This window comes from Harpia harpyja, unplaced genomic scaffold (assembly GCF_026419915.1).
Source record: "Harpia harpyja isolate bHarHar1 unplaced genomic scaffold, bHarHar1 primary haplotype scaffold_65, whole genome shotgun sequence".
Classification (NCBI taxonomy): domain Eukaryota; kingdom Metazoa; phylum Chordata; class Aves; order Accipitriformes; family Accipitridae; genus Harpia; species Harpia harpyja.
In genome coordinates, this window is record NW_026293416.1 from 59,664 (window position 1) to 80,835 (window position 21,172).

Here is a 21,172-nt window from a genome sequence, read left to right on the forward strand (position 1 = left end):
TATAGGGCCCCACCGAGACCTATGGGACCCCATGGGGACCCTGTCGAGCCCCTCCCCCCCACGGCCGCGGTCCTGCGGGGGAGGGGAGCCGCCCGGACGCCTGCGTCCCCCGGGGTCGGTCATGGGGCAGCGAGAGCGGGGGAGGGGCGGGGTGACAGATGGACGGGGAGGGGGACGGACACGGGGGGGGGACAGGGTGGGGGGGGCCGTGGGGAGATGGGGGGCCGGAGAATCGTCGAATCGTTTCGGTTGGAAAAGACCTTCAAGATCCTCGAGTCTGACCATCGCCCACGCCCACTCCCCCGTGGGGTGGAGTACCCCGTCCACTCGGGGTTTGACCACCTCCAGGGACGGTGACTCCACCACTTCCCTGGGCAGCCTGGTCCAACGTCTGACGACCCTCTCGGGACAGAATTTTTTCCTAATATCTCACCCAAATCTCCCTGCCGCAACTTGAGGCCGTTTCCTCTCCTCCTGTCCCTAGTTACTTGAGAGTAGAGACCAGCACCCACCTCGCTACACCCTCCTTTAGGGAGTTGTAGAGAGCGATGAGGTCTCCCCTCAGCCTCCTCTTCTCCAGACTAAACCACCCCGGTTCCCTCAGCCGCTCCTCGGAAGTTCTCGAGACCCTTCTCCTTGTTCTCCAGACCCCTCACCACCTCGGTTGCCCTTCTCCGGACACGCTCCAGCACCTCAACGTCTTTCCCCGTAGCGAGGGGCCCAAAACTGAAGCCAGGACTCGAGGTGTCACCTCACCAGTGCCCAGTACAGGGGACAACCACCTCCCTGCTCCTGCTGGCCACACTATTTCTGATGCCGGCCAGGATGCCGTTGGCCTTCGTGGCCACCTGGGCACACTGCTGGCTCATATTCAGGTGGTTGTTGACCAGCACCCCCAGGTCTTCTTCTGCCGGGCAGCTTTCCAGCCCCTCTTCCCCAAGCCTGTAGCGCTGCGTGGTGTTGTTGTGACCCAAGGGCAGGACCCAGCACTTGGCCTTGTTGAACCTCATACAAATGACCTCGGTCCATGGATCCAGCCTGTCCAGATCCCTCTGTAGAGCCTTCCCACCCTCCAGCAGATCGACCTTCCCTCCCAACTTGGTGTCGTCGCCAAACTTGCTGAGGGAGCACTCAATCCCCTCATCCAAATTATCGATAAAGCTATTGGAACCAGTCCCAATCCTGAGCCCTGGGGAACGCCGCTTGTGACCGTTCGCCAACCAGATTTAACTCTCTTCACCACGACCCTCTGGGCTCGGCCATCCAGCCCGTTTTTTCACCCAGCGAAGAGGACACTTGTCCAAGCCACGAGACGCCGGTTTCTCAGGGAGTATGCCATGAGAGACAGTGTCCAAGGCCTTGCGGAAGTCCAGGTAGACAACATCCACAGCCTTTCCCTCATCCACTAGGCGGGTCACCTGGTCATGGAAGGAGATTGGGTTGGTCAAGCAGGACCTGCCTTTTGTAAACCCACGCTGGCTGGGCCTGATCCCCCTCTTATCCCGGGCTTGCCATGTGAGCACTCTCAAGACAAACCGTTCCATAATCTTCCCCAGTACCGAGGTCAGGCTGACAGGCCCGTAGTTCCCCGGATCCTCCCTCTGACCCTTCTTGTAAATGGGTGTCACATCGGCAAACCTCCAGTCCTCTGGGACCTCCCCTGGTGACCAGGATCACCGATAGATGACGGAGAGCGGCTTGGCAAGGACCTCTGCCAGTTCCCCCAGTACTCTCAGATGGATCCCATCAGGTCCCATAGATTTGTGAGTGTCCAGATGGCGTAGCAGGTCCCTAACGAATTCCTCCTGGATTAAGGGGTGGGATGTTCTGCTCTTCATCCTTACCTTCCAGCTCAGGGGGTGGAGTACCCTGAGGATGACTGGACTCCCTATTAAAGACTGAGGCAAAGAAGGCATTAAGCACCTCGGCCTCTTCCTCATCTCTGGTGGCTACGTTCCCTTCTGTATCCATTAAAGGATAAATATTCTCCTTGGGATTCTTTTTACTGTTAGCATATTTGTAAAAACATTTTTTGTTGTCCCTTACAATAGTGGCCAGATTGAGTTCTAGCTGAGCTTTTGCCTTTCTAATTTCCTCTCTGCATGACCTAACAAGATCCCCGTACTCCTCCCGAGTTGCCCGCCCTTTCCTCCGGAGATGATAAACTCTCCTTTTTTTCTTGAGTCCTAGCAAAAGCTCCCCGTTCAGCCAGGCCGGTCGTTTTCCTCGGCGGTTCGACTTGCGGCACATGGGAATAGCCTGGTCCTGAGCCACTAAGATTTCCTTTTTAAAGAATGTCCATCCCTCCTGGACCCCTTTGGAGGGATGGTGGGACGTTCAGGAGACGGTGGGATGTGGGGAGATGGTGGGACATGGAGGGATGGTAGGACACGGGGAGATGGTGGGACCTTCAGGAGATGGTGGGATGTGGAGGACAGGACGGCGTGGGGCAGACATGGGCACCTGCAGCGGGAGAAGCCGCATCCTTGGGAGCCAGTAGGTCCCAGAGGGGGATCCCCAAACTCTGCCCCACACGTGTGGGTCACAACTGCTGCCCCCCCGTGGGATCGGGGTGGGCAGGTGGTGGTTGAGATGCGCCGTGGGGCAGGTCATGGTTGTGTTGCGCCATGGGGCAGGTTGAGGTTGAGATGCGCCATGGGGCAGGTCGAGGCTGTGGGTCACGTCATGTTGCACCATGGGGCATGCTGTGTTGCACGGCGATCAGCCATCTTGTGTCAGCTCCATCCACCTTGTGGATGCCGCACCGTGGGACCGTTGGCGTCACGCCGTAGGGCAACCCTTGCCCCCCCCCCCCAAACGCAGCCCCACACAAACCGCTGCTGCTTGATGCTTTTAATTGGCACACTGAGGTTGGGGGGCCGGGAGGGGGGGGTGTGGGGCTGTTAGGGGTCCGGGGGGCCGGTTGGAGGGCCAGAGCTTCACTCCTCGTTGAGGCCCTTCTGGTGGAGAAAGAGAAGAAAGGACCGTGAGCGTGGGGCAAGGGGGTGGCCGTGGGGCAGCCGTGGGGCAGGGGGAAGGTCCCACCTTGGCACCGATGTCGCGGCTCTTGGCCCGCAGCTTGTTGACCTGGGACTCGGCGATGTCGGCGCGCTCCTCCGCCTCGTCCAGCTCGTGCTGCGCCTTGCGGAACTTGGCCAGGTTGGTGTTGGCCTGTTCCTCCTGGGGGCGGGGGGGCGGAGAGGGTGGGGGGGGCGTCAGTGGGGCTGCCCCCCATCCATCCCTCCGTCTGTCCCACCTGCCACCCGTCCAGCTGTCCTACCGGCCGTCCAGCTGTCCATCTGTCCGTGCTGATTAGTGTTCCCTCTGTCCCACCATCCAGCCAAGCATCCCGCCTTCCAGCCATCCAACCCACCTGCATCCGCCCAACCAGCTCCTCATCCAACCATCCAACCAACCATCTCCTCATCCAATCAACCACCCAACCAGCCAGCTACTCAAACTTCCACCCATCCATCCATCCACCCAACCATCCATCTAACCTTCTAGCCAGGTTTTCCACCTTCCATCCAGTCAACCATCCAACCAGCCATCCACCGAACCATCCATCCATCCACCCAACCAACCATCCAACCAACCATCTCCTCATCCAATCAACCATCCAACCAGCCATCTACTCAACCTTCCACCCATCCATCCATCCATCCATCCAACCTTCTAGCCAGTTGTCCCACCTTCCAGCCACTCAACCATCCAACCATCCATCTAATCAACCTTCCATCCATCCATCCAACCATACATCCATCCACCCAACCATCTCCTCTTCCAACCAATCATCCCACCATCCATCCATCCACCCAACCATCCAGCCAACCATCTCCTCATCCAATCAACCATCCAACCAGCCAGGTACTCAACCTTCTAGCCACTTGTCCCACGTTCCAGCCACTCAACCGGCCAGCCATCCCGCCTTCCGTCCACCCAAGCAACCCGGGTTGGATCCTTCCATCCCGTCATTCAACCGTCCACTCAACCATCCATCCAACCAACCTTCCACCCATCCAACCAACCATCTGTCCCACCTTCCATCCATCCCTCCAACCTTCACCCATCCCACCATCAGCCCTCCGTCCCACCCGCCATCTCTCCCTTGACCCACCCTCCCCACCCCTTGACCACGCCATGTCCAGGTCCCCTGGAACTCCCCACACCCTCTCCTGTGCCCCAGCCCCACCCCATTCCATCCTAGGGCGTGGCCCCACGGCTGCCCCCCAGCGCTCACCGCCTCCTCCGCCTGCCGCTTGTAGGCCTTGACCTTCAGCTGGAGCTTGTCCACCAGGTCCTGCAGCCGGACCAGGTTCTTGCGGTCCTCCTCCGTCTGCCAGGTGAGACACGTGTGGGTCAGGACCCGGACCCATCCGTGCTCTGGGGCACCACGAGAGCAATTAGGGTCAGGAGACGATTAACGATGTTCTGGGGGGGGTGGAGCGGAACCCCTCGAGATCTGTGGGTCGCCTCAGCTATGGGGCAGAAGGTGGGGTTGACCCCCAGGGTGAAGGTGGCTTCTTGGCCCTGCCGAGGTCCCACGTGAGGTTCTGGGCCACGCAAAGACCCTGGGGATGCTGGGAGGGCGGGAGGTGACCTGGGGGGCTCATGGCCACCGGGTCAACCGCGTTCTAGGTCACGCTACGGTGTCGGCCGTAGGTCGCCGGAGCCAGCGGGCGACCTTCCGGGCCACCCCAGGCGCCCCACCTGGTAGCTGAGCTCCTTGACGCGCCGCTCGGACTTGCGGAGGCCCTTGACGCTCTCGGCGTTGCGCTTCTGCTCGGCCTCCAGCTCGTTCTCCAGCTCCCTGACGCGGGCCTCCAGCTTCTGCAGCTGCTTCTTGCCCCCCTTGAGGGCCAACTGCTCGGCCTCGTCCAACCGCAGCTGCAGGTCCTTGATGGTCTGCTCCGTGTTCTTCTTCATGCGCTCCAGGTGGGCGCTGGTGTCCTGCTCCTTCTTCAGCTCCTCGGCCATCATGGCCGCCTGCCCGAGGAGAGAAGCCGTGGCAGAAGGAGGCCCCGGGCGCCTTCTCCGTCCCCCCGGGCCGGAAGGCGTCCGAGGCGCGGGTCCCCCCGCGGCACTCACGTCGGTGATGGCCTTCTTGGCCTTCTCCTCGGCGTTCCGGCACTCCTGGACGGCCTCTTCCACCTCCGCCTGCAGCTGGGAGACGTCGCCCTCCATCTTCTTCTTCTGGTTGATGAGGCTGGTGTTCTGGAGACGGCGGAGCGGCTCTCGGGAGGCGGCCGTGGGGCTGCCGCCCCGTCCCGCTTCGGCCCCGCGGGCCTTCGAGCCCCCCGTCTCCGCAGGCTTCGCCCGGAGCTCTCGGCGCCCCGACCCAGAAGCCGCCCGCGCCCCCCGGTTTCTCCAGGGTGGGAGCGTCCCCGGACGGAGGCGACCTGTCTCCTCGGAGCTGCGGGAGGTCTCACCTGCGAGTGGAGGAGCTGGACCCTCTCGCCGGCCTCGATCAGCTCCTGCTCGGCCAACTTGCGGGCCCTCTCGCTCTGCTCCACCGCCGCCCGCAGCTCCTCCAGCTCCGACTGCAGGAGGTTGTTCCTCCGCTCCACGATGGCGACGTTCTCCTTCAGGTCCTCGGTGACCCGCGCCGCCTCGTCCAACTGCAGCTGCGTGTCCTGCCGGGCGGCGCGGGGAGGGGAAGGCGGTGAGCGGGGAGGGTGGGGAAGGGGGGGGGCCGCCGCCGCGGGGCGGTGGGAACGGCGACGCCTCGCCTCCTCGAGGGACGGCCGTCCGACGGGTACCTTGAGGTAGCCCTGCAAGGTCTTGACTTGCTTCTGGGCCTCGGCGGCCAGGCGGTTGGCGTGGCCGAGCTGGAGCTCCATCTCGTTGAGGTCGCCCTCCATCTTCTTCTTCAGCCTCAGGGCCTCGTTGCGGCTCCGGGTCTCGGCGTCCAGCGAGGTCTGCAGCGAGTCCACCGCCCGCAGGTGGTTGCGCTTGGCCTGCTCCGTCTCCTCGTCCTTCTCGGCCAGCTTGCGCTCGTAGTCCGCCTTCGCCTGGTTGAACTCCAGCTGGGCCCTCAAGATCTTGCCCTCCTCGTGCTCCAGAGAGGCCTGGGGGGCACGGAGAGGACGTCGAGGACCCCGGAGGAGACCGGGAGAAGACGGGGAGGCGTGGGGACGCGCCTCGGCTCACCTCGGCCTCCTCCAGCGCGGCTTGAAGCTCCAGCTTCTCGGCGTCCAGCTGCTTCCGCACCTTCTCCAGCTCGTGGACGGTCTTGTGGCTGGCGCCCAGCTGCTCCGTCAGGTCCGAGATCTCCTCTGCGCGGGGGAGAGCCCGCCGGGTCACGGGGAAGGCGGCGGGGAAGAGCGGGGCGGGCGGGGGGACGGACGCCCCACGGTCTCACCTTGGAGGTTCTTGTTCTCCCTCTTGAAGGTCTCCAGCTGCTCCAGCGACTCCTCGTAGGCGTTCTTCAGCCTGAAGAGCTCGGTGCTGAGGGACCTGGCCTCCTTCTGCGACGCCTCCAGCTCCGTCTGCGACTCCTCCAACTTCTGCTTCCACTCGGACAAGACCTGGGGCCCAGGCAGCGGTCACCCTGCGTCCACGCGGCCCCATCTCCTGCCGTCCCACCGCCGCGCGCCCCCAACCTTGTCGAAGTTCCTCTGCTTCTTGTCCAGGGCGGCGGCCGCCGCCGTCGACCGCTCCAGGTCCGCCACGAGGTCTTCGATCTCGTTCTGCAGCCGGTGCTTGGTCTTCTCCAGGGAGGAGCACTTGGCGTTGACCGCCTCCACCGCCTCCTCGGCCTCCTGCAGCCGCTGGGCCAGCTTCTTCCTACCGGGCGCAGGCGAGAAACCCACGCGTGACCCCGCCGGCCCGGCCGGTCGGTCGCCCGCAAAGCGAAGACGTTTGAGAGGAAGGCGGCGGTAGGACTCGTGAGGCTCGCGGACGGTCTAGGTGACTCGAAACGGGTTTGGAGGCCCCAGATCGGGCTCTAGATGTACCAAGCGTGAAGCAGCCCAACGTCCCGGGTGGTGGCCGCTTGAGGGAAGAGGGGCGGCGACGGCCGGCAAGACCAAGCGGGTCCCGCCGCCCACGGGAGAGCCTCAGCACCCGTGGGGAGATGACTCACTTGGCCTCCTCCAGCTCCTCGGTGCGCTGGATGGCGTCCGTCTCGTACTTGGTCCGCCACTGCGCCACCTCGGAGTTGGCCTTGGAGAGCGAGCGCTGGAGCTCGGCCTTGGCCTCCGTCTCCTCCTCGTACTGCTCCCGCAGCAGGTCGCAGTCGTGCCGGGCCGACTGGAGGGCGTGGGCCAGCGCGTTCTTGGCCTGGGCGGGGCGCGAGGAGAAGGTGGGACCCCTGGGTCCACGTCAACTGGAGCCCTCTTGGGGTTCTCCAGGCCACTAAGAGCTGATCTTCATCTCCCCAGCCTTCCGTTGACCCTAACCCAATCTCCTCGGGACCAATCCAACCCAACCTCAGCCTCTCTAGACCCGCCCAACCGTCTTTAGGCCAGCCCGGTTTGACTTCACCCTCTCCGATGCCACCCGACTGCCTGCAGACCAACCCAACCGCCTCCCAGCTGACCCGCTCGGCTTGACCCGTCCGCCGTTAGACCAACGCCACCCAACTCAACCGCCCTGGGATGGAACCACCCACGCCTGAACGTGACTCCTTTTGGGTGCTACCGCTGGGAAGGAGAAGGAGACCTCGTCCTGGGGCCCTCCTGGAGACCCCCTGCTCTCGGCCCCCCCGAACCTCACCTTCATCTCCTCCTCCAGCTGCCTCTTCAGGTCCTCCATCTGCTGGGTGTAGGACTGCTTGCCCCTGGTGAGCTGCGAGATGAGGGCCTCCTTCTCCTCCAGCTGGCGGGACAGCTCTCCTGCCGAGGTACGGGAGGTCTTTAGGGGCAGGGCGGGGGGCTGAAGATGTGGGGCGGGGGGGTGCCGTGGGTCAGGGCTCCCACCATTCTCGGTCTGGAGCTTGGCCCGTTGGGTGCTGGTGTCGTTGAGGGCTCGCTGGGTCTCCTCCAGCTTGGCCCGGTGCTCGGCCGCCTGGTCCTCCATGGTGCGGGAGACCTTCTCCATGCCCACCTTGGAGGAGCAAAGGACGGAGCGGGGGGATGAAGCAGGAAGCTGAGGGCCACGGTGGAGATGAGACGTCCGCCTCGGCCGCCTCCTACCTTGGCCTTGATCAGCTGCTCCATGTTGGAGCCGAGGTCGTCCAGCTCCAGCTTGAGCTCGCTCTTCTCCTTCTCCAGCTTCTGCTTGACGCGCTGCAGGTTGTCGATCTGCTCGCTGAGCTCGGCCACGCTGTCGGCGTGCTTCTTGCGCAGCGCGGCGGCCGTGGCCTCGTGCTGCAGCGTGGCCTCCTCCAGGTCCCGCCGCATCTTCTGGAACTCCGCCTCCCGCTTCTTGTTGAGCTCGATCTGCACCGAGGTGGCGCCGCCCGCCTCCTCCAGCCGCTCGCTGATCTCCTCCAGCTCCCGCGACAGGTCCGAGCGCAGCTTCTCCACCTTGGCCCTGCCCGTCCGCTCCGCCTCCAGCTCCTCCTCCAGCTCCTCGATCCGCGCCTGTGCTCCGGGGACAGGGACACCATCGTCAGGCTCGACTCCGCCCAACTCATCCGCTCGCCTCAACCCAGCCGGCTGGAGACTCTTCAACCCAACCGGCTGGAGACTCTTCAACCCAAACAGCTGGACCCTCTTCAACTCAACCCAACCAGCTGGAGACTCTTCAACTCAACCCACGTCAACCCAACCAGCTGGAGACTCTTCAACCCAACCAGCTTGATCCTCTTCAAGTCAATGCAGATCAACCCAACAGCTGGATACTCTTCAACCCAACTCAAGTCAACCCAACATGTTGGAGACTCTTCAACCCAACCCAACCCAACCAACTGGAGACTCTTCAACCCAACCGGCTGGAGACTCTTCAACCCAAATCAAGTCAACCCAACAAGTTGGAGACTCTTCAACCCAGCCCAAGCAGCTGGAGTCTCTTCAACCCAACCAGCTGGAGACTGCATCCCAACTCAAGTCAACCCAACAGGCTGGAGACTCTTCAACCCAACCAACTGGAGACTCTTCCTCTCAAGTCAGCCCAACCAGCTGGATCCTCTTCAAGTCAATGCAGCTCAACCCAACAGCTGGAGACTCTTCAACCCAAATCAAGTCAACCCAACAAGTGGGAGACTCTTCAACCCAGCCCAACCAGCTGGAGACTCTTCAACGCAACTCAGGTCAACCCAACAGCTTGGAGACTCTTCAACCCAGCCCAAGCAGCTGCAGGGTCTTCAGCCCAACCCAACTGGGCGGAGACTACATCTCTCACCTGCAACTCTTTCAGCTTCTTCTGGAGCTGCAGGACCAGCGCCTGCTCGTCCTCCATCTTGCTGTTCTGCTGGTGGATCTCAAACTCTTTCCTGCAGAGGGAGGCGGAGAGCGCTGAGGGCCCCGCCTGCACCCCCGACGGGCTCGGACTGGGGCGGGAGGTCCAGCCTCACTTCTTGAGCTTCTCCTCCAGCTGCTGCTTGTCGTTCTCCAGATCCATGATGTTCTCCTGGGTCAGCTTCAAGTCGCCTTCCAGCTTCCTCTTGGCCCGTTCCAGGTCCATCCGGATCTTCTTCTCCTGCTCCAGGGAGCCTTCGAGCTGCGCGGAAACACAGACATGGGGAGAAAGCTCCGGTTTTCTTCACCTCTGCCTCGGGAAGCTCCTCAGCAGTGCCCGTGGTGGGACCGGCCCACACTCACGTCGTCCGCCTGCTGCTCCAGCTTGACTTTGGCCTTCGTCAAGGTGTTGACCTTGTCTTCCTCCACCTGCAGGTCATCCAGCGTTTGCTGGTGAGCTTCCTGCAGGGCCTTCTTCTCCTTCGTCAGCTTGGCGATGGTCTCGTCCAGCCCGGCCATCTCCTCGGTGAGGTTCTTGACCTGCAGGAGGAGCAACATTGGGCCTCCAGCTTGGTGCCAGAGGTAGGGTAGACCTGGGGGAGGTTGCTGTTGGCCTTGGCCAATGAGGCCACTTCAGTGCAGGAGCAGCCAACCAGCCTTGGGTCTTGTTGATGTAGCCCAACCCAACCAGCTCTGGGTCTTCCCAACCCAACCAACCAGGCTGAGCTGAGTCGAGTCCCCTCAGGTCGGGGTCGAGGCCTCTCCCCGCCCTCACCTTGTTCTCGGTGGCGTGTTTCTCCTTCTCCACCTTGGCCAAAGTCAGCTCCAGGTCATCGATGTCCTTCTTCAGCTCCGAGCACTCGTCCTCCAGCTTCCTCTTCTTGGCCGTCAGCTCGGCGTTCATCTCCTCCTCGTCCTCCAGCCGCTCCGTCAGCTCCTTCGCCTTGGCCTCCAGCTGGATCTTGCTCTTGATCAGCTGGTCGCAGCGCTCCTCGGCGTCGTTGAGGTTGTCCTGCTCCTGCGTTGGGGCGGCGGGTGAGGCGCGGCGGCCCCGGCGGGGCGGCGGTCGCCCCCTCGACGTGGTTTTGGGGGCGACCTCACTCACGGCCTGCACTTGGAGCTGAAGGTCGTTCTTCTCCTGCAGCAGCGAGACCATCTTCTCCTCCAGCTCCTTCCGCCGGGCCTCCGACTTCTCCAGGGCCTCCTTCAGCCGCCCAAACTCCTCCTTCATGGTCTGCGCCCGAGCCCAGGAGACCAATAGCGACGTCCCATCCCCTCCAACGCGGGCCGTGGGTTGTCCCCACCCGCCCGGCCCGGGACCCCCCTCCCACCTGCATCTCCTTCTCCGTCTCGGCGCTCTTCAGCAAGGGCTTGATCTTGAAGTAGAGCTTCATCCACGGCCAGTTCTTCACCCCCATGAAGGCCCTGACGTTCCACTGGATCACCAGCAGCGCGTCCCTACGGTGGGGACACAGACGCCATGGACCTGGTGACCCGCCGGAGGCCCCTCCCCGAGCAGAAAGCCCCGCCCCCCCCTCACCGACGCTCCAGGATCTTCTTGAACTCGATGCGCATGAGCTGACCCCGGGCCTGAGCCTGGATGCGGGTGATGATGCGAGAGAGGCGCTCGTCCCGCATCTCCTCCAGCAGCCCCAGCAGCCCGGCCTTGAAGAAGACCTTCAAGGAGAGATGAAGGTCAGTGCTACGGGTCGGGGGGGGGGTGGGGTGGGGGGTGGGGTGGATGGAGGGAGCCCGGGTGGACACGGGGACGGTGGGACCGCGAGGTCCCCGAGCCCTCGGGGAGACCGCGCGACCCCACCTTGGTGTGCCCGAACTTGTACTGGTTGTGGTCGATGTCGATGGAGCCCAGGAGCTTCTCGGCGCCCTTGCGGCTGTCGATGAACTGCCCCTCGGGGATGGCCGCGGGGTTCAGGATGCGGTACCTGGGGGCGGGAGAGGGCGGGACGCCCCCGAATCAGCCCCGGCGGGGTTGTCCGCCCCCTCCCCGCATGTCCTCCTGCACGCCTACCGCTGGCGGAAGTCCCCGTAGAGGATGCGGTTGGGGAAGCCCTTGCGGCAGATGCGGATGCCCTCCAGCACCCCGTTGCAGCGGAGCTGGTGCATCACCAGGGGGTTGTCCATCACGCCTGGTGGGGGGGTAGGCGGGCGGGGTCAGCCAGGAGCCGCACCCAGCACCCCCGTCCCCGTCCCCGCCCTTCTTTTCTCTCACCCGGCGCCTTCCGCTCATTAGGGATGATGCAGCGGACGAAGTGGGGGTGGGTGGTCTTGAGGTTGGCCATCAGCTTGTTGAGGTTCTCCTGGCGAGGAGGGAGGAGAGAAGAGGCTGACTGCTGGGCCAGCAGGGGAGGAGCCGGGGGGGCGGTGGGACCGTCCTCCCCGCGGGAGGGTGGTCCTCCCTCCGCCCCACGGCCGGTCCACCACGTAGGGCCCTCACCCGGTGCAGGGCGGAGACGGTCTGGAAGGAGGAACCTTTCTTCTTGGCTCCTTTCCCCTTCCCTCCGTCACCGCCTGGGGAAAAGAGGGGTGGGGTGAGGCAGGACAGGAGGCGACTCTCGTGGGCGACTGTCTTCTGCAGCCAGCCGTCTCTCCGTCGCCCCACCGCCCGTCCACCCACCGGCGTCCGCCCCGGCGTAGTTGGAGAAGAGGTTGGCCAAGAGCTTGAGGGCCGACTTCTGGTAGAGCCCCACCACCGTCTCGTTGAGGGGGTCCTTGTTCTTCTCCAGCCACCCCAGGATGTTGTAGTCCACCGTGCCGGCGTAGTGGACGAGCGAGAAGTGGGCCTCCGGCTTCCCCTTGACGTTGCGCGGCTTCCCAAAGTTGGCCGACTTGCCCAGGTGGTTGTCGTAGAGCTTGGCCTTGAAGGTCATGTCCGAGGCCTTGGGGAACATGCACTCCTCCTCCAGGATGGACATGATCCCCATGGGCTGGGGAGGAGACGACCTCGTGGGCCACGGAGGACGCCGAGCGCCACCCAGCCGGCCGCCGTCGGGGTCCCCGGCGAGCTCCGACGGGAAGGATCCTTCTCCGGGAGCCCCCTCCGCCCCCAGGAGGCCCGGGGGGAGGCGGTACCTTCTCGATGAGGTCGATGCAGGCCTGGAGGTCCATGCCGAAGTCGATGAACTCCCACTCGATCCCCTCCTTCTTGTACTCCTCCTGCTCCAGCACGAACATGTGGTGGTTGAAGAACTGCTGCAGCTTCTCGTTGGTGAAGTTGATGCAGAGCTGCTCGAAGCTGTTGAACTGGAGGGAGGGGACGCCCAACGGGGTCAACGCAACACGCAATGGGGTCAACCGAATGCCCAACGGGGTCAACGGGATCAACTCAACACCCAACGGGGTCAACATAACACCCAACGTAGTCAACTGAACGCCCAATGGGATCAATGGGGTCACCTCAACACCCAACAGGGTCAACCGAACGCCCAATGGGATCAATGGAGTCACCTCAACACCCAATGGGGTCAACTGAACACCCAATGGGATCAATGAGGTCACTCCAACACCCAATGGGGTCAACCGAACGCCCAATGGGATCAACGGGGTCACTCCAACACCCAATGGGATCAAGACAACACCCAGCGGGATATATGGGGCCACTGCAACACCCAACGGTTCAACTAAACACCCAACGGGGTCAACCGAACGCCCAACGGGGTCAACAGGATCAAATCAACACCCAACGGGGTGAACGCAACGCCCCAAGAGGCCAAATTTCCGCCAGAGGTCAACAGGAAGCTTAAGGAGATCGCCTCAACACCCAAGCGGAAAAAGCCGACCCCCAAGAAGAGCGACCCAACCCCCCCGCGGCCCCCTCAAGCCTCACGTCAAAGATCTCAAAGCCGGCGATGTCCAGCACGCCGATGAAGTACTGACGCGGCTGCTTGGTCTCCAGCGAGTTGTTGATCCTGGTCACCATCCAGTTGAACATCTTCTCGTAGACGGCCTTGGCCAACGCCCCGATGGAGTAGTACACCTGCTGGACGTTCTGCCCCTTGGTGACGTACTCGTTGCCCACCTTCACCCGAGGGTGGCACAACCCCTTGAGGAGGTCGGCCGAGTTCAGCCCCATCAGGTAGGCCGACTTGTCGGCGTCTGCAGAGCACGGAGAAGACGAGGCGCGGTCAGGTCCCACCTCGCCCCCGGCTGGGAGGAAGCCCGGGGACCCCGAAACCCGCGCGTCCTCCCCGCCCCACCTTCGGTGCCGTCCGGCTCCGCCTGCTCCTCCCGTTGCTTCTGCTTGAACTTCATGTTGCCGAAGTGCATGATGGCGCCCGTCAGCTTGTAGACGCCGGCCTTCTCCTCGGCGCTGAAGCCCAGGACGTCGAAAGCGCTCTGCGGGGCGGGTGGAGGGGGGTCGGAGGAGGGCCCGGCCGCCCCCACCGCCGAGCCCAGGGGACGTCCGTCCGCTGGCCGCTGTCTGTGCGTCCTTCCCGTCTTCCTGCTCATCGGCCGGTCCAGCCGTCCACTTGAAGGACTCATCCGTGGGCACATCCATCCATCCATGGACTCACCTACCCACGGACTCCTCCCTCCACCCGTGGATACATCTGTCCATCCATGGACTCCTCCATCCATCCATCCATCCTTCCGAGGACTCCTCCATCCATCCATCCACGGACTCCTCCATCCATCCATCCATCTATCATTCTGAGGACAACTCCATGCATCAAAGGACTTCTCCATCCATCCATCCATCCATCCATCCATCCATCCACGGACTCCTCCATCCATCCATCCATGGACTCCTCCATCCATCTATCCACAGACTCACCCATCCATCCATCTTAGGACTTCTCCATCCATCCATCCATGGACTCATCTATCCACGGACTCCTCCCTCCACCCGTGGATACATCTGTCCATCCATGCACTCCTCCATCCATCCTTCTGAGGACTCCTCCATGCATCAGAGGACTTCTCCATCCACCCATCCATCCACGAACTCCTCCATCCATCCATGGATACATCTGTCCATCCATGGACTCACCCATCCATCTATGCATCCTTCTAAGGACTCCTCCATCCATCCACGGACTCCTCCATCTGTCCATCCATGGACTCCTTCATCCATCCTTCTGAGGACTCCTCCATGCATCAAAGGACTTCTCCATCCATCCATCCACAGACTCCTCCATCCATCCATCCATCTTAGGACTCCTCCATCCATCCATCCATGAACTCCTCTATCCATCGATACTTCTGTCCATCCATGGACTCATCCATCCATCTATGCATCCTTCTACGGACTCCTCCATCCGTCCATCCATAGACTCCTTCATCCATCCTTCTGAGGACTCCTCCATCCATCTATCCACAGACTCACCCATCCATCCATCTTAGGACTTCTTCATCCATCTTAGGACTTCTCCATCCATCCAGCCATGGACTCATCTACCCATGGGCTCCTCCATCCACCCGAGGACTCGCCCACCCAAGGACTCGCCCATCCACCTCCACCTCCACCCCCCCACCCCCCCCACGTCCTACCTTCTGTCCCTCACCCACCTCCTCCCCTCCCTTCCCCCCTTCCCACCCCTCCCTTCCTCCTCTCCTCCACCCACCCGCCTTCCGCCGCCTCAACTCTCCACCCGGCCCTTCGCCTTCTCCTCGGCCGCGGGATGTCCACCTGCCCGCCCCACCGCTTACGTCGGTTGCCAGCAGCTCTTCCGAGTCGTCGATGGAGGCCACGGTCACCTCTCCTTGGGAGACGTAGCTGTAGTCGTAGGGGTTGTTGGTGATGAGAAGCATCTCTGCTCCGCGGTGGCCGAGGACGGAGACCAAAAACGAGCGTTTCCAAATTGTCCTCGGTCGCCCCGAGGACGAGCGGACGAGCGGAGGAGAGGAGGAAGGAGAAGACCCGACGCCGAGCGCGGCGCCGACCCTCCGCCCGACTCACCCAGCAGCTCCGGCTTTTTGTTGGAGAGGATCTGGTAGAAGATGTGGTAGTTCCTCTCAGCCTTCAGCTGGAAGATGACGCGGGACTTCTCCAGGAGGTCTGGGGCGGGGATGGAGAGGAGGTGGGCGGGGCTGGGAGGAGGAGACGGACGGACGACGGCCAACCGGACGGATGACGGCCAACCGGACGTCCTCCTCGACCCACTCACAGGTCTCGATGTCGGCCGACGCCAACTTCCCAGTGGCCCCGAAATGGATCCGGATGAACTTGCCCTGGGAGAGCAGCGGCGCGAGATGGAGGCGGCCACCTTCCGCCAGCGAGTCCCACCCCGTCGACCCCACCCCGTCGTAGACCCCACCCCGTGGACCCCGCCCCACTCACGAATCGGGACGAGTTGTCGTTGCGGACGGTCTTGGCGTTGCCGAAGGCCTCCAGGGCGGGGTTGGCCTGGATGATCTGGTCCTCCAGGGTGCCCTGGTGACGGGGGGGCGGGACACACGGACAATGGGGGTGGGGCCGGGCGTGGACACCGTTGGGGGAAGCTCCCCGCCGGGGGTTGGGGGCGTGGCCCGAGGACCCACCTTGCTGCTATTGGCCGCCCCCTTCTTGCGGTCGCCGATGGCGGCGATGCTGGCGAAGTATTGGATGACCCTCTTGGTGTTGACCGTCTTCCCCGCCCCGGATTCTCCGCTGGGGGGGGGCGACGGGGAGATGTTGGAGAACATCGCGGTGGCTTCTCCGTCCCACCCCACCGCTATGGGGCGGGGCCTTGGGTGGGGGGGGCGGGGCCTTACGTGATGAGGATGGACTGGTTCTCTCGGTCTGCCGGGAGAAAGGAGGAGGAGGAGTGAGGTGGGACGAAGTCGGGGGAGATGTGTGGGGCCTTGGGGCGGAGGTTCTGCAGCCTCTCGGGGGAGGAGCAGGTCTAGGTCGGGACCCCTTTTTTGGGGTGGGGTCTTCTAGTTTGGGGTCCCGGCGGGAGGTCCCTACCCGTCAGCATGTTCTGGTAGGCGTTGTCGGAGATGGAGAAGATGTGGGGCGGAGCTTCACTCCGTTTCTTGCCCCGGTAGGCGGCCACCACCTCGGCGTTGTAGACGGGCAACCACTTGTAGGGGTTGACCGTCACGCAGAAGAGCCCCGAGTAGGTCTGGAGAAGGGGCGGGTGGGTCAGGGCCACCGGGTGCCACCCCACCAGGAGGGGACGCCCCGGGTCTGGGTGGCGCGAGGGGGGGTGGTGATGGGACACCCTGGGTCTGGGTGGCCCGAGGGGTCTGGGGTTGGGACATCTTGGGTGCAGGGATGGGACATCTTGGTTTTGGGTGGCCCATGGGGTCTTGGGTTGGGACATCCTGGGTCTGGGTGGCCCTTGGGGGTCTTAGGATGGAACATCTTGGGTGCAGAGATGGGACATGTTGGGTTTGGGTGGCCCATGGGGTCTTGGGTTGGGACATCTTGGGTCCAGAGATGGGACATGTTGGTTTTGGGTGGCCCCTGGGGTCTTGGGATGGGACATCTTGGGTCCAGAGATGGGACATGTTGGTTTTGGGTGGCCCAAGGTGTCTTGGGTTGGGTCATCTTGGGTCCAGGGATGGGACATGTTGGCTTTGGGTGGCCCTTGGGGTCTTGGGTTGGGACATCGTGGGTCTGGGTGGCTTGAGGGGTCCAGGGATGGGACATCTTGGCTCTGAGTGGCCCATGGGGTCTTGGGATTGGACATCTTGGGTCCAGGGTTGGGACATCTTGTGTCTGGGTGGCCCACGGGGTCCAAGGATGGGACATCGTGGCTCTAGGTGGCCATTGGAGTATTGGGTTGTGACATCTTGGGTCCAGGGATGGGACATCTTGTGTCTGGGTGGCTTGAGGGGTCTGGGGTTGGGACACCTGTTGTCTGGGTGGCCCCTGGGGTCTTGGGTTGGGACATGTTGGGTCTTGGGTTGGGACACCTTGGGTCCAGGGTTGGGACATCTTGGCTCTGGGTGGCCCACGGGCATCTGGAGAAGGGCCACCAGGTTCTAGGTGGCCCAAAGTCCACGGGGCAGCCACACCAGGTTCTAGGTGACCCATCGACTCTCCGGAAGGACCATCCAGTTCTAGGTCCCCCAAGAGCTTTAGGGAGGGGTCACCAGGTTCCATCCAGCCCATAGGCTCTGGAGAAAGCCCCGCCCCGTTCCCAGGTGCCCCAGGGGCTTGTGGGAAGGCTCACGTAGATCATCCAGGCGGCGTAGCGCTCCTTGAGGTTGTAGAGGACGGCGGGCTCGTGGAGGAAGGTCAGCATGGCCATGTCCTCGATCTTGTCGAACTTGGGGGGGTTCTGCTGGTGGACGTCGGCCTCCTTCACCGTCACGGTCTGCGGGGGGGGACACACACGGACACACCCCCACAGCGGGGGGGGTTGGGGGGCGCCCCATAGGTTGGGGGACGCTCTGGGGGTGGGGGTGGTGTCCCATGGGTTGGAGGGTGTCCAGTGGGTGCGGGGTTGTCCTCATGGGTTGGGGGTGTCCCATGGCTTGGGGGGTCTTCCATGAGTTTGGGGGTTCTCCATGGGATGGGGGTTGTCCTCAGGGGTTGGGGGGGTCTTCCATGGTTTGGGGGGTTCTCCATGGGTTGGGGGGTGTCCTCATGGGTAGGGGGGTCTTTCATGAGTTTGGGGGTTCTCAATGGGTTTGGGGGTCTCCATGGGCTGGGTGTTGTCCTCATGGGTTGGGGGGTGTCCTCATGCCTTGTGGGGTCTCCCATGAGTTTGGAGGTTCTCCATGGAATGGGGGTTGTCTTCATGGGTTGGGGGGGGTCTTCCATGGGTTGGGGGGTTTTGATGGGTTGTGGGGTGTCCTGATGGGTTGGGGGGGGTCTTCCATGGGTTGGGGGGTGTCCAGTGGGTGCGGGGTTGTCCTCATGGGTTGGGGGGTCTTTCATGAGTTTGGGGGCTCTCAATGGGTTTGGGGGTCTCCATGGGCTGGGTGTTGTCCTCATGGGTTGGGGGGTGTCCTCATGTCTTGGGGGGTCTCCCATGAGTTTGGAGGTTGTCCATGGAATGGGGGTTGTCTTCATGGGTTGGGGGGGGTCTTCCATGGGTTGGGGGGTGTCCAGTGGGTGCGGGGTTGTCCTCATGGGTTGGGGGGTCTTTCATGAGTTTGGGGGCTCTCAATGGGTTGTGGGGTTCTCCATGGGTTGCGGGGTTCTTCATGGGTTGGGAGGTGTCCTGATGGGTTGGGGTGTCTTCCATGGGGTGGGGGGGGGTGTCCTCATGGGTTGTGGGGTATCCTGATGGGTTGGGGGATCTTCCATGAGTTTAGGGGTTCTCAATGGAATGGGGGGTTCTCCATGGGATGGGGGTTGTCCTCATGGGTTGGGGGTGTCTTGCAAGGGTTTGGGGGTTCTCATTGGGTTGGGGTGTTTTCCATGGGGTGGCGGGTGTCCTGATGAGTTGGGGGGTCTCCCATGGGTTGGGGGGTTCTCCATGGGATGGGTGTTGTCTTCATGGGTTGGGGGGGTTCTCCCATGGGTTGGGGAGTGTCCTGATGGTTTGGGGGATCTTTCATGAGTTTGGGGGTTCTCAATGGGTTGAGGGGGTCTTCCATGGGTTAGGAGGTGTCGTCATGTCTTGGGGGGATCATGGACGTCTCCCATGGGTTGGAGGGCACCCCCTATGGGTTGGGAGGTCCCCCCCATGGGTTCTTCCCCCCCCCAGGTTGTCCCCTATGGGCCTGGCTGCCCCGTCCACCCCCTCGCCCCCCCAAACCCTCCCCCCCCATTAACCCTTTGCCCCCCAACTCCCCGTCAACCCCGCCCCTCCCCATTAACCCCTTGTGCCCCGCCTCCTCTTCCCACCTCTCCCAGCTCGGTCTGGACGGTGACGTCCCCCCCCTGCCGCCCCACCACCCGTCCCCGGACGAACTCCTGCCGGGGGTGGGGGACGAAGCACTCGCTGCGGGGGTCGAAGGGCCGCGTCTGCGCCGCCAGCCGCTCCCGCTCCCCCTGACGCAGGTACGGGGCTGCCGCCCCCAGCGCCGCCGTCGCCGCCTCCTCCATCCTGACCCACGGCGAGGCCCCGCGTCACGGGGGGGGGCCCCTAGAGCCGCGGGACGGCCCCCGCGCCCAGCCCCCCCTGCCCCGACTCCCCTCGCCGGGCGGAGACCCCCCCATAGCCGTGCCCGGACCCCCAGAGCGACGTCTGGCCCCATAGCGACGTCTGGCCCCATGCCCGGACCCCCATAGCCATGCTCAGACCCCTATAGCCACCCCCAGCCCCACACACAGACCCCCCCCGCCCCATAGCGATGCCCGGACCCCTATAGCCACCCCCAGCCCCACACACAGACCCCCCCACCCCATAGTGATGTGCCGAGCCCATAGCGACGCATGCACCCCTATCCCAGACCCCCCCACCCCGAAGCGCCCAGCCCCACGGCTGCCCCACGGCGCCGTCCTCACCTGCAACCTGTGGGTCTGGCAAGTAAGCTGGAGGGAGCTGGGGGGGGGCGTGGGGAGGGTGAGGGGCTGCGCCCCATAGATCCCTGTGCCCCATAGATCCCTGTGCCCCATAGCCCTCCTGTGCACTGCATAGCCCCCCCTTGCACCCCATATCCCCCCTGTGCCCCATAGATCCTTATGCCTTAGAGACCCTCTTTGTGCCCTATAGCCGCCCCCTGCGTGCCCCATAGACCTCCTTTGTGCCCCATAGCCCGCCCCATGTGACCCATAGCCCCCCTGGGTGCCCCATAGATCCCTGTGTCCCATAGCCCCCCCCATGCACCCCATATCCCCCCGTGCCCCATAGCCCCCCTGTACACCCCATAACCCCCCCATATCCCCCCTCTGCCCCCCAGATCCGCACCCCACATCCCCCCCACCCTCTCTCTCTCTCTCTGCCCCACGCCGGCACCTACCGGGGCCCCTCAGCCCCACCGCCTTTATAGGGTGCCGTGGGGCAGGGGTGGGGGGAGGAGCATTCCTGGGGGGGGCTGATAAGGGAGGGGGAGGAGAAGGAGGAGGGGGGCAGCCCCCCCTTCCCCAGCCCCACGGCATCCAGCTGGGGCTCCAGGCATCTGGGCCCCACGTATCCACCCTGCAGCGTGATCTATGGGGCAGAGCTATAGGGCAGAGCGAGGGGTGGGATGTGTGGGGTGTCTGTGGGGCAGGGATGTCTGGGACCCCTATGTGTGGGGTGTCTATGGGTCTGGGGTGCTGGTGTGCCCTATGTGTGGGGTGTCTGTGTGGCTAGGATTCCTGGATGCCCTATATGTGGGGTGTCTATGGGGCAGGGATGCCTTGTTCCCCTATATGTGGGGTGTCTATGGGGCTGGGATTCCTGGATGACCTATATGTGGGGTGTCTATGGGGCAGGGACACCTGGGTTCTCTATGTGTGGTGTGTCTATGGGGCTGGGATGCCTGGGACCCCTATGTGCGGGGTGTCTATGGGGCAGGGATGCCTCATTCCTCTATGTGTGGGGTGTCTATGGGGCTGGGATGCCAGTGTCCCTGGCCAATGTCCCGCCACCCGCGGGGTGGTGACACCTCGTCGCTGCCAGGTCTATATCGGGACATGGTGGGGGGATTTTGTTATCTCGTTCCCCTCCCTAACGAGGCGCCGTGGGGCCGGCCGTGGGGCTGGGATGGGAGGAGGAGGAGGAGGGGGGGGGCTGGCAGCCGGCCCCGAACACGGCGTCCACTTTGTCATCGGGGAGGTGACAAGTGTCCCCGGCGAGGTGACACATTCCCGCGGGGGGGGAGGCCGAGCCGGTCCTCCCCCCCATTGTGCCCCATAGAACCCCCCCCGCCCCATAGATGTCCTAGAGAGCCCCATAGATGACCTATACAGTCCATAGAGACCGTATAAAGCCCCATAGAGTCCCTATAGGGCCCCACCGAGACCTATGGGACCCCATGGGGACCCTGTCGAGCCCCTCCCCCCA

The 21,172-nt window shown here is 63.4% G+C and overlaps 1 protein-coding gene across 1 annotated transcript; it reads right to left on the reverse strand.

The window, feature by feature from the left end:
* Positions 1-2,853: 2,853 nt before the first annotated feature.
* LOC128138602 (myosin-6-like) lies at positions 2,854-19,315 on the reverse strand. The gene is made up of 37 exons (XM_052779801.1): positions 19,087-19,315; positions 17,462-17,605; positions 16,249-16,405; positions 16,053-16,080; positions 15,840-15,948; positions 15,640-15,732; positions 15,467-15,530; positions 15,259-15,357; positions 15,009-15,112; positions 13,556-13,694; positions 13,186-13,454; positions 12,432-12,602; positions 11,977-12,286; positions 11,797-11,870; positions 11,572-11,659; positions 11,371-11,488; positions 11,161-11,284; positions 10,882-11,018; positions 10,673-10,799; positions 10,447-10,575; positions 10,117-10,359; positions 9,705-9,881; positions 9,458-9,603; positions 9,286-9,376; positions 8,136-8,525; positions 7,920-8,046; positions 7,717-7,835; positions 7,085-7,281; positions 6,603-6,786; positions 6,362-6,527; positions 6,151-6,275; positions 5,760-6,068; positions 5,430-5,633; positions 5,089-5,214; positions 4,711-4,986; positions 4,241-4,336; positions 2,854-3,180 (listed from the first exon to the last, which is right to left on the reverse strand). Exons 1-37 carry the CDS (start codon positions 19,285-19,287, stop codon positions 2,854-2,856), a joined length of 5,988 nt encoding a protein of 1,995 aa, XP_052635761.1. The 5' UTR covers positions 19,288-19,315.
* Positions 19,316-21,172: the final 1,857 nt, after the last annotated feature.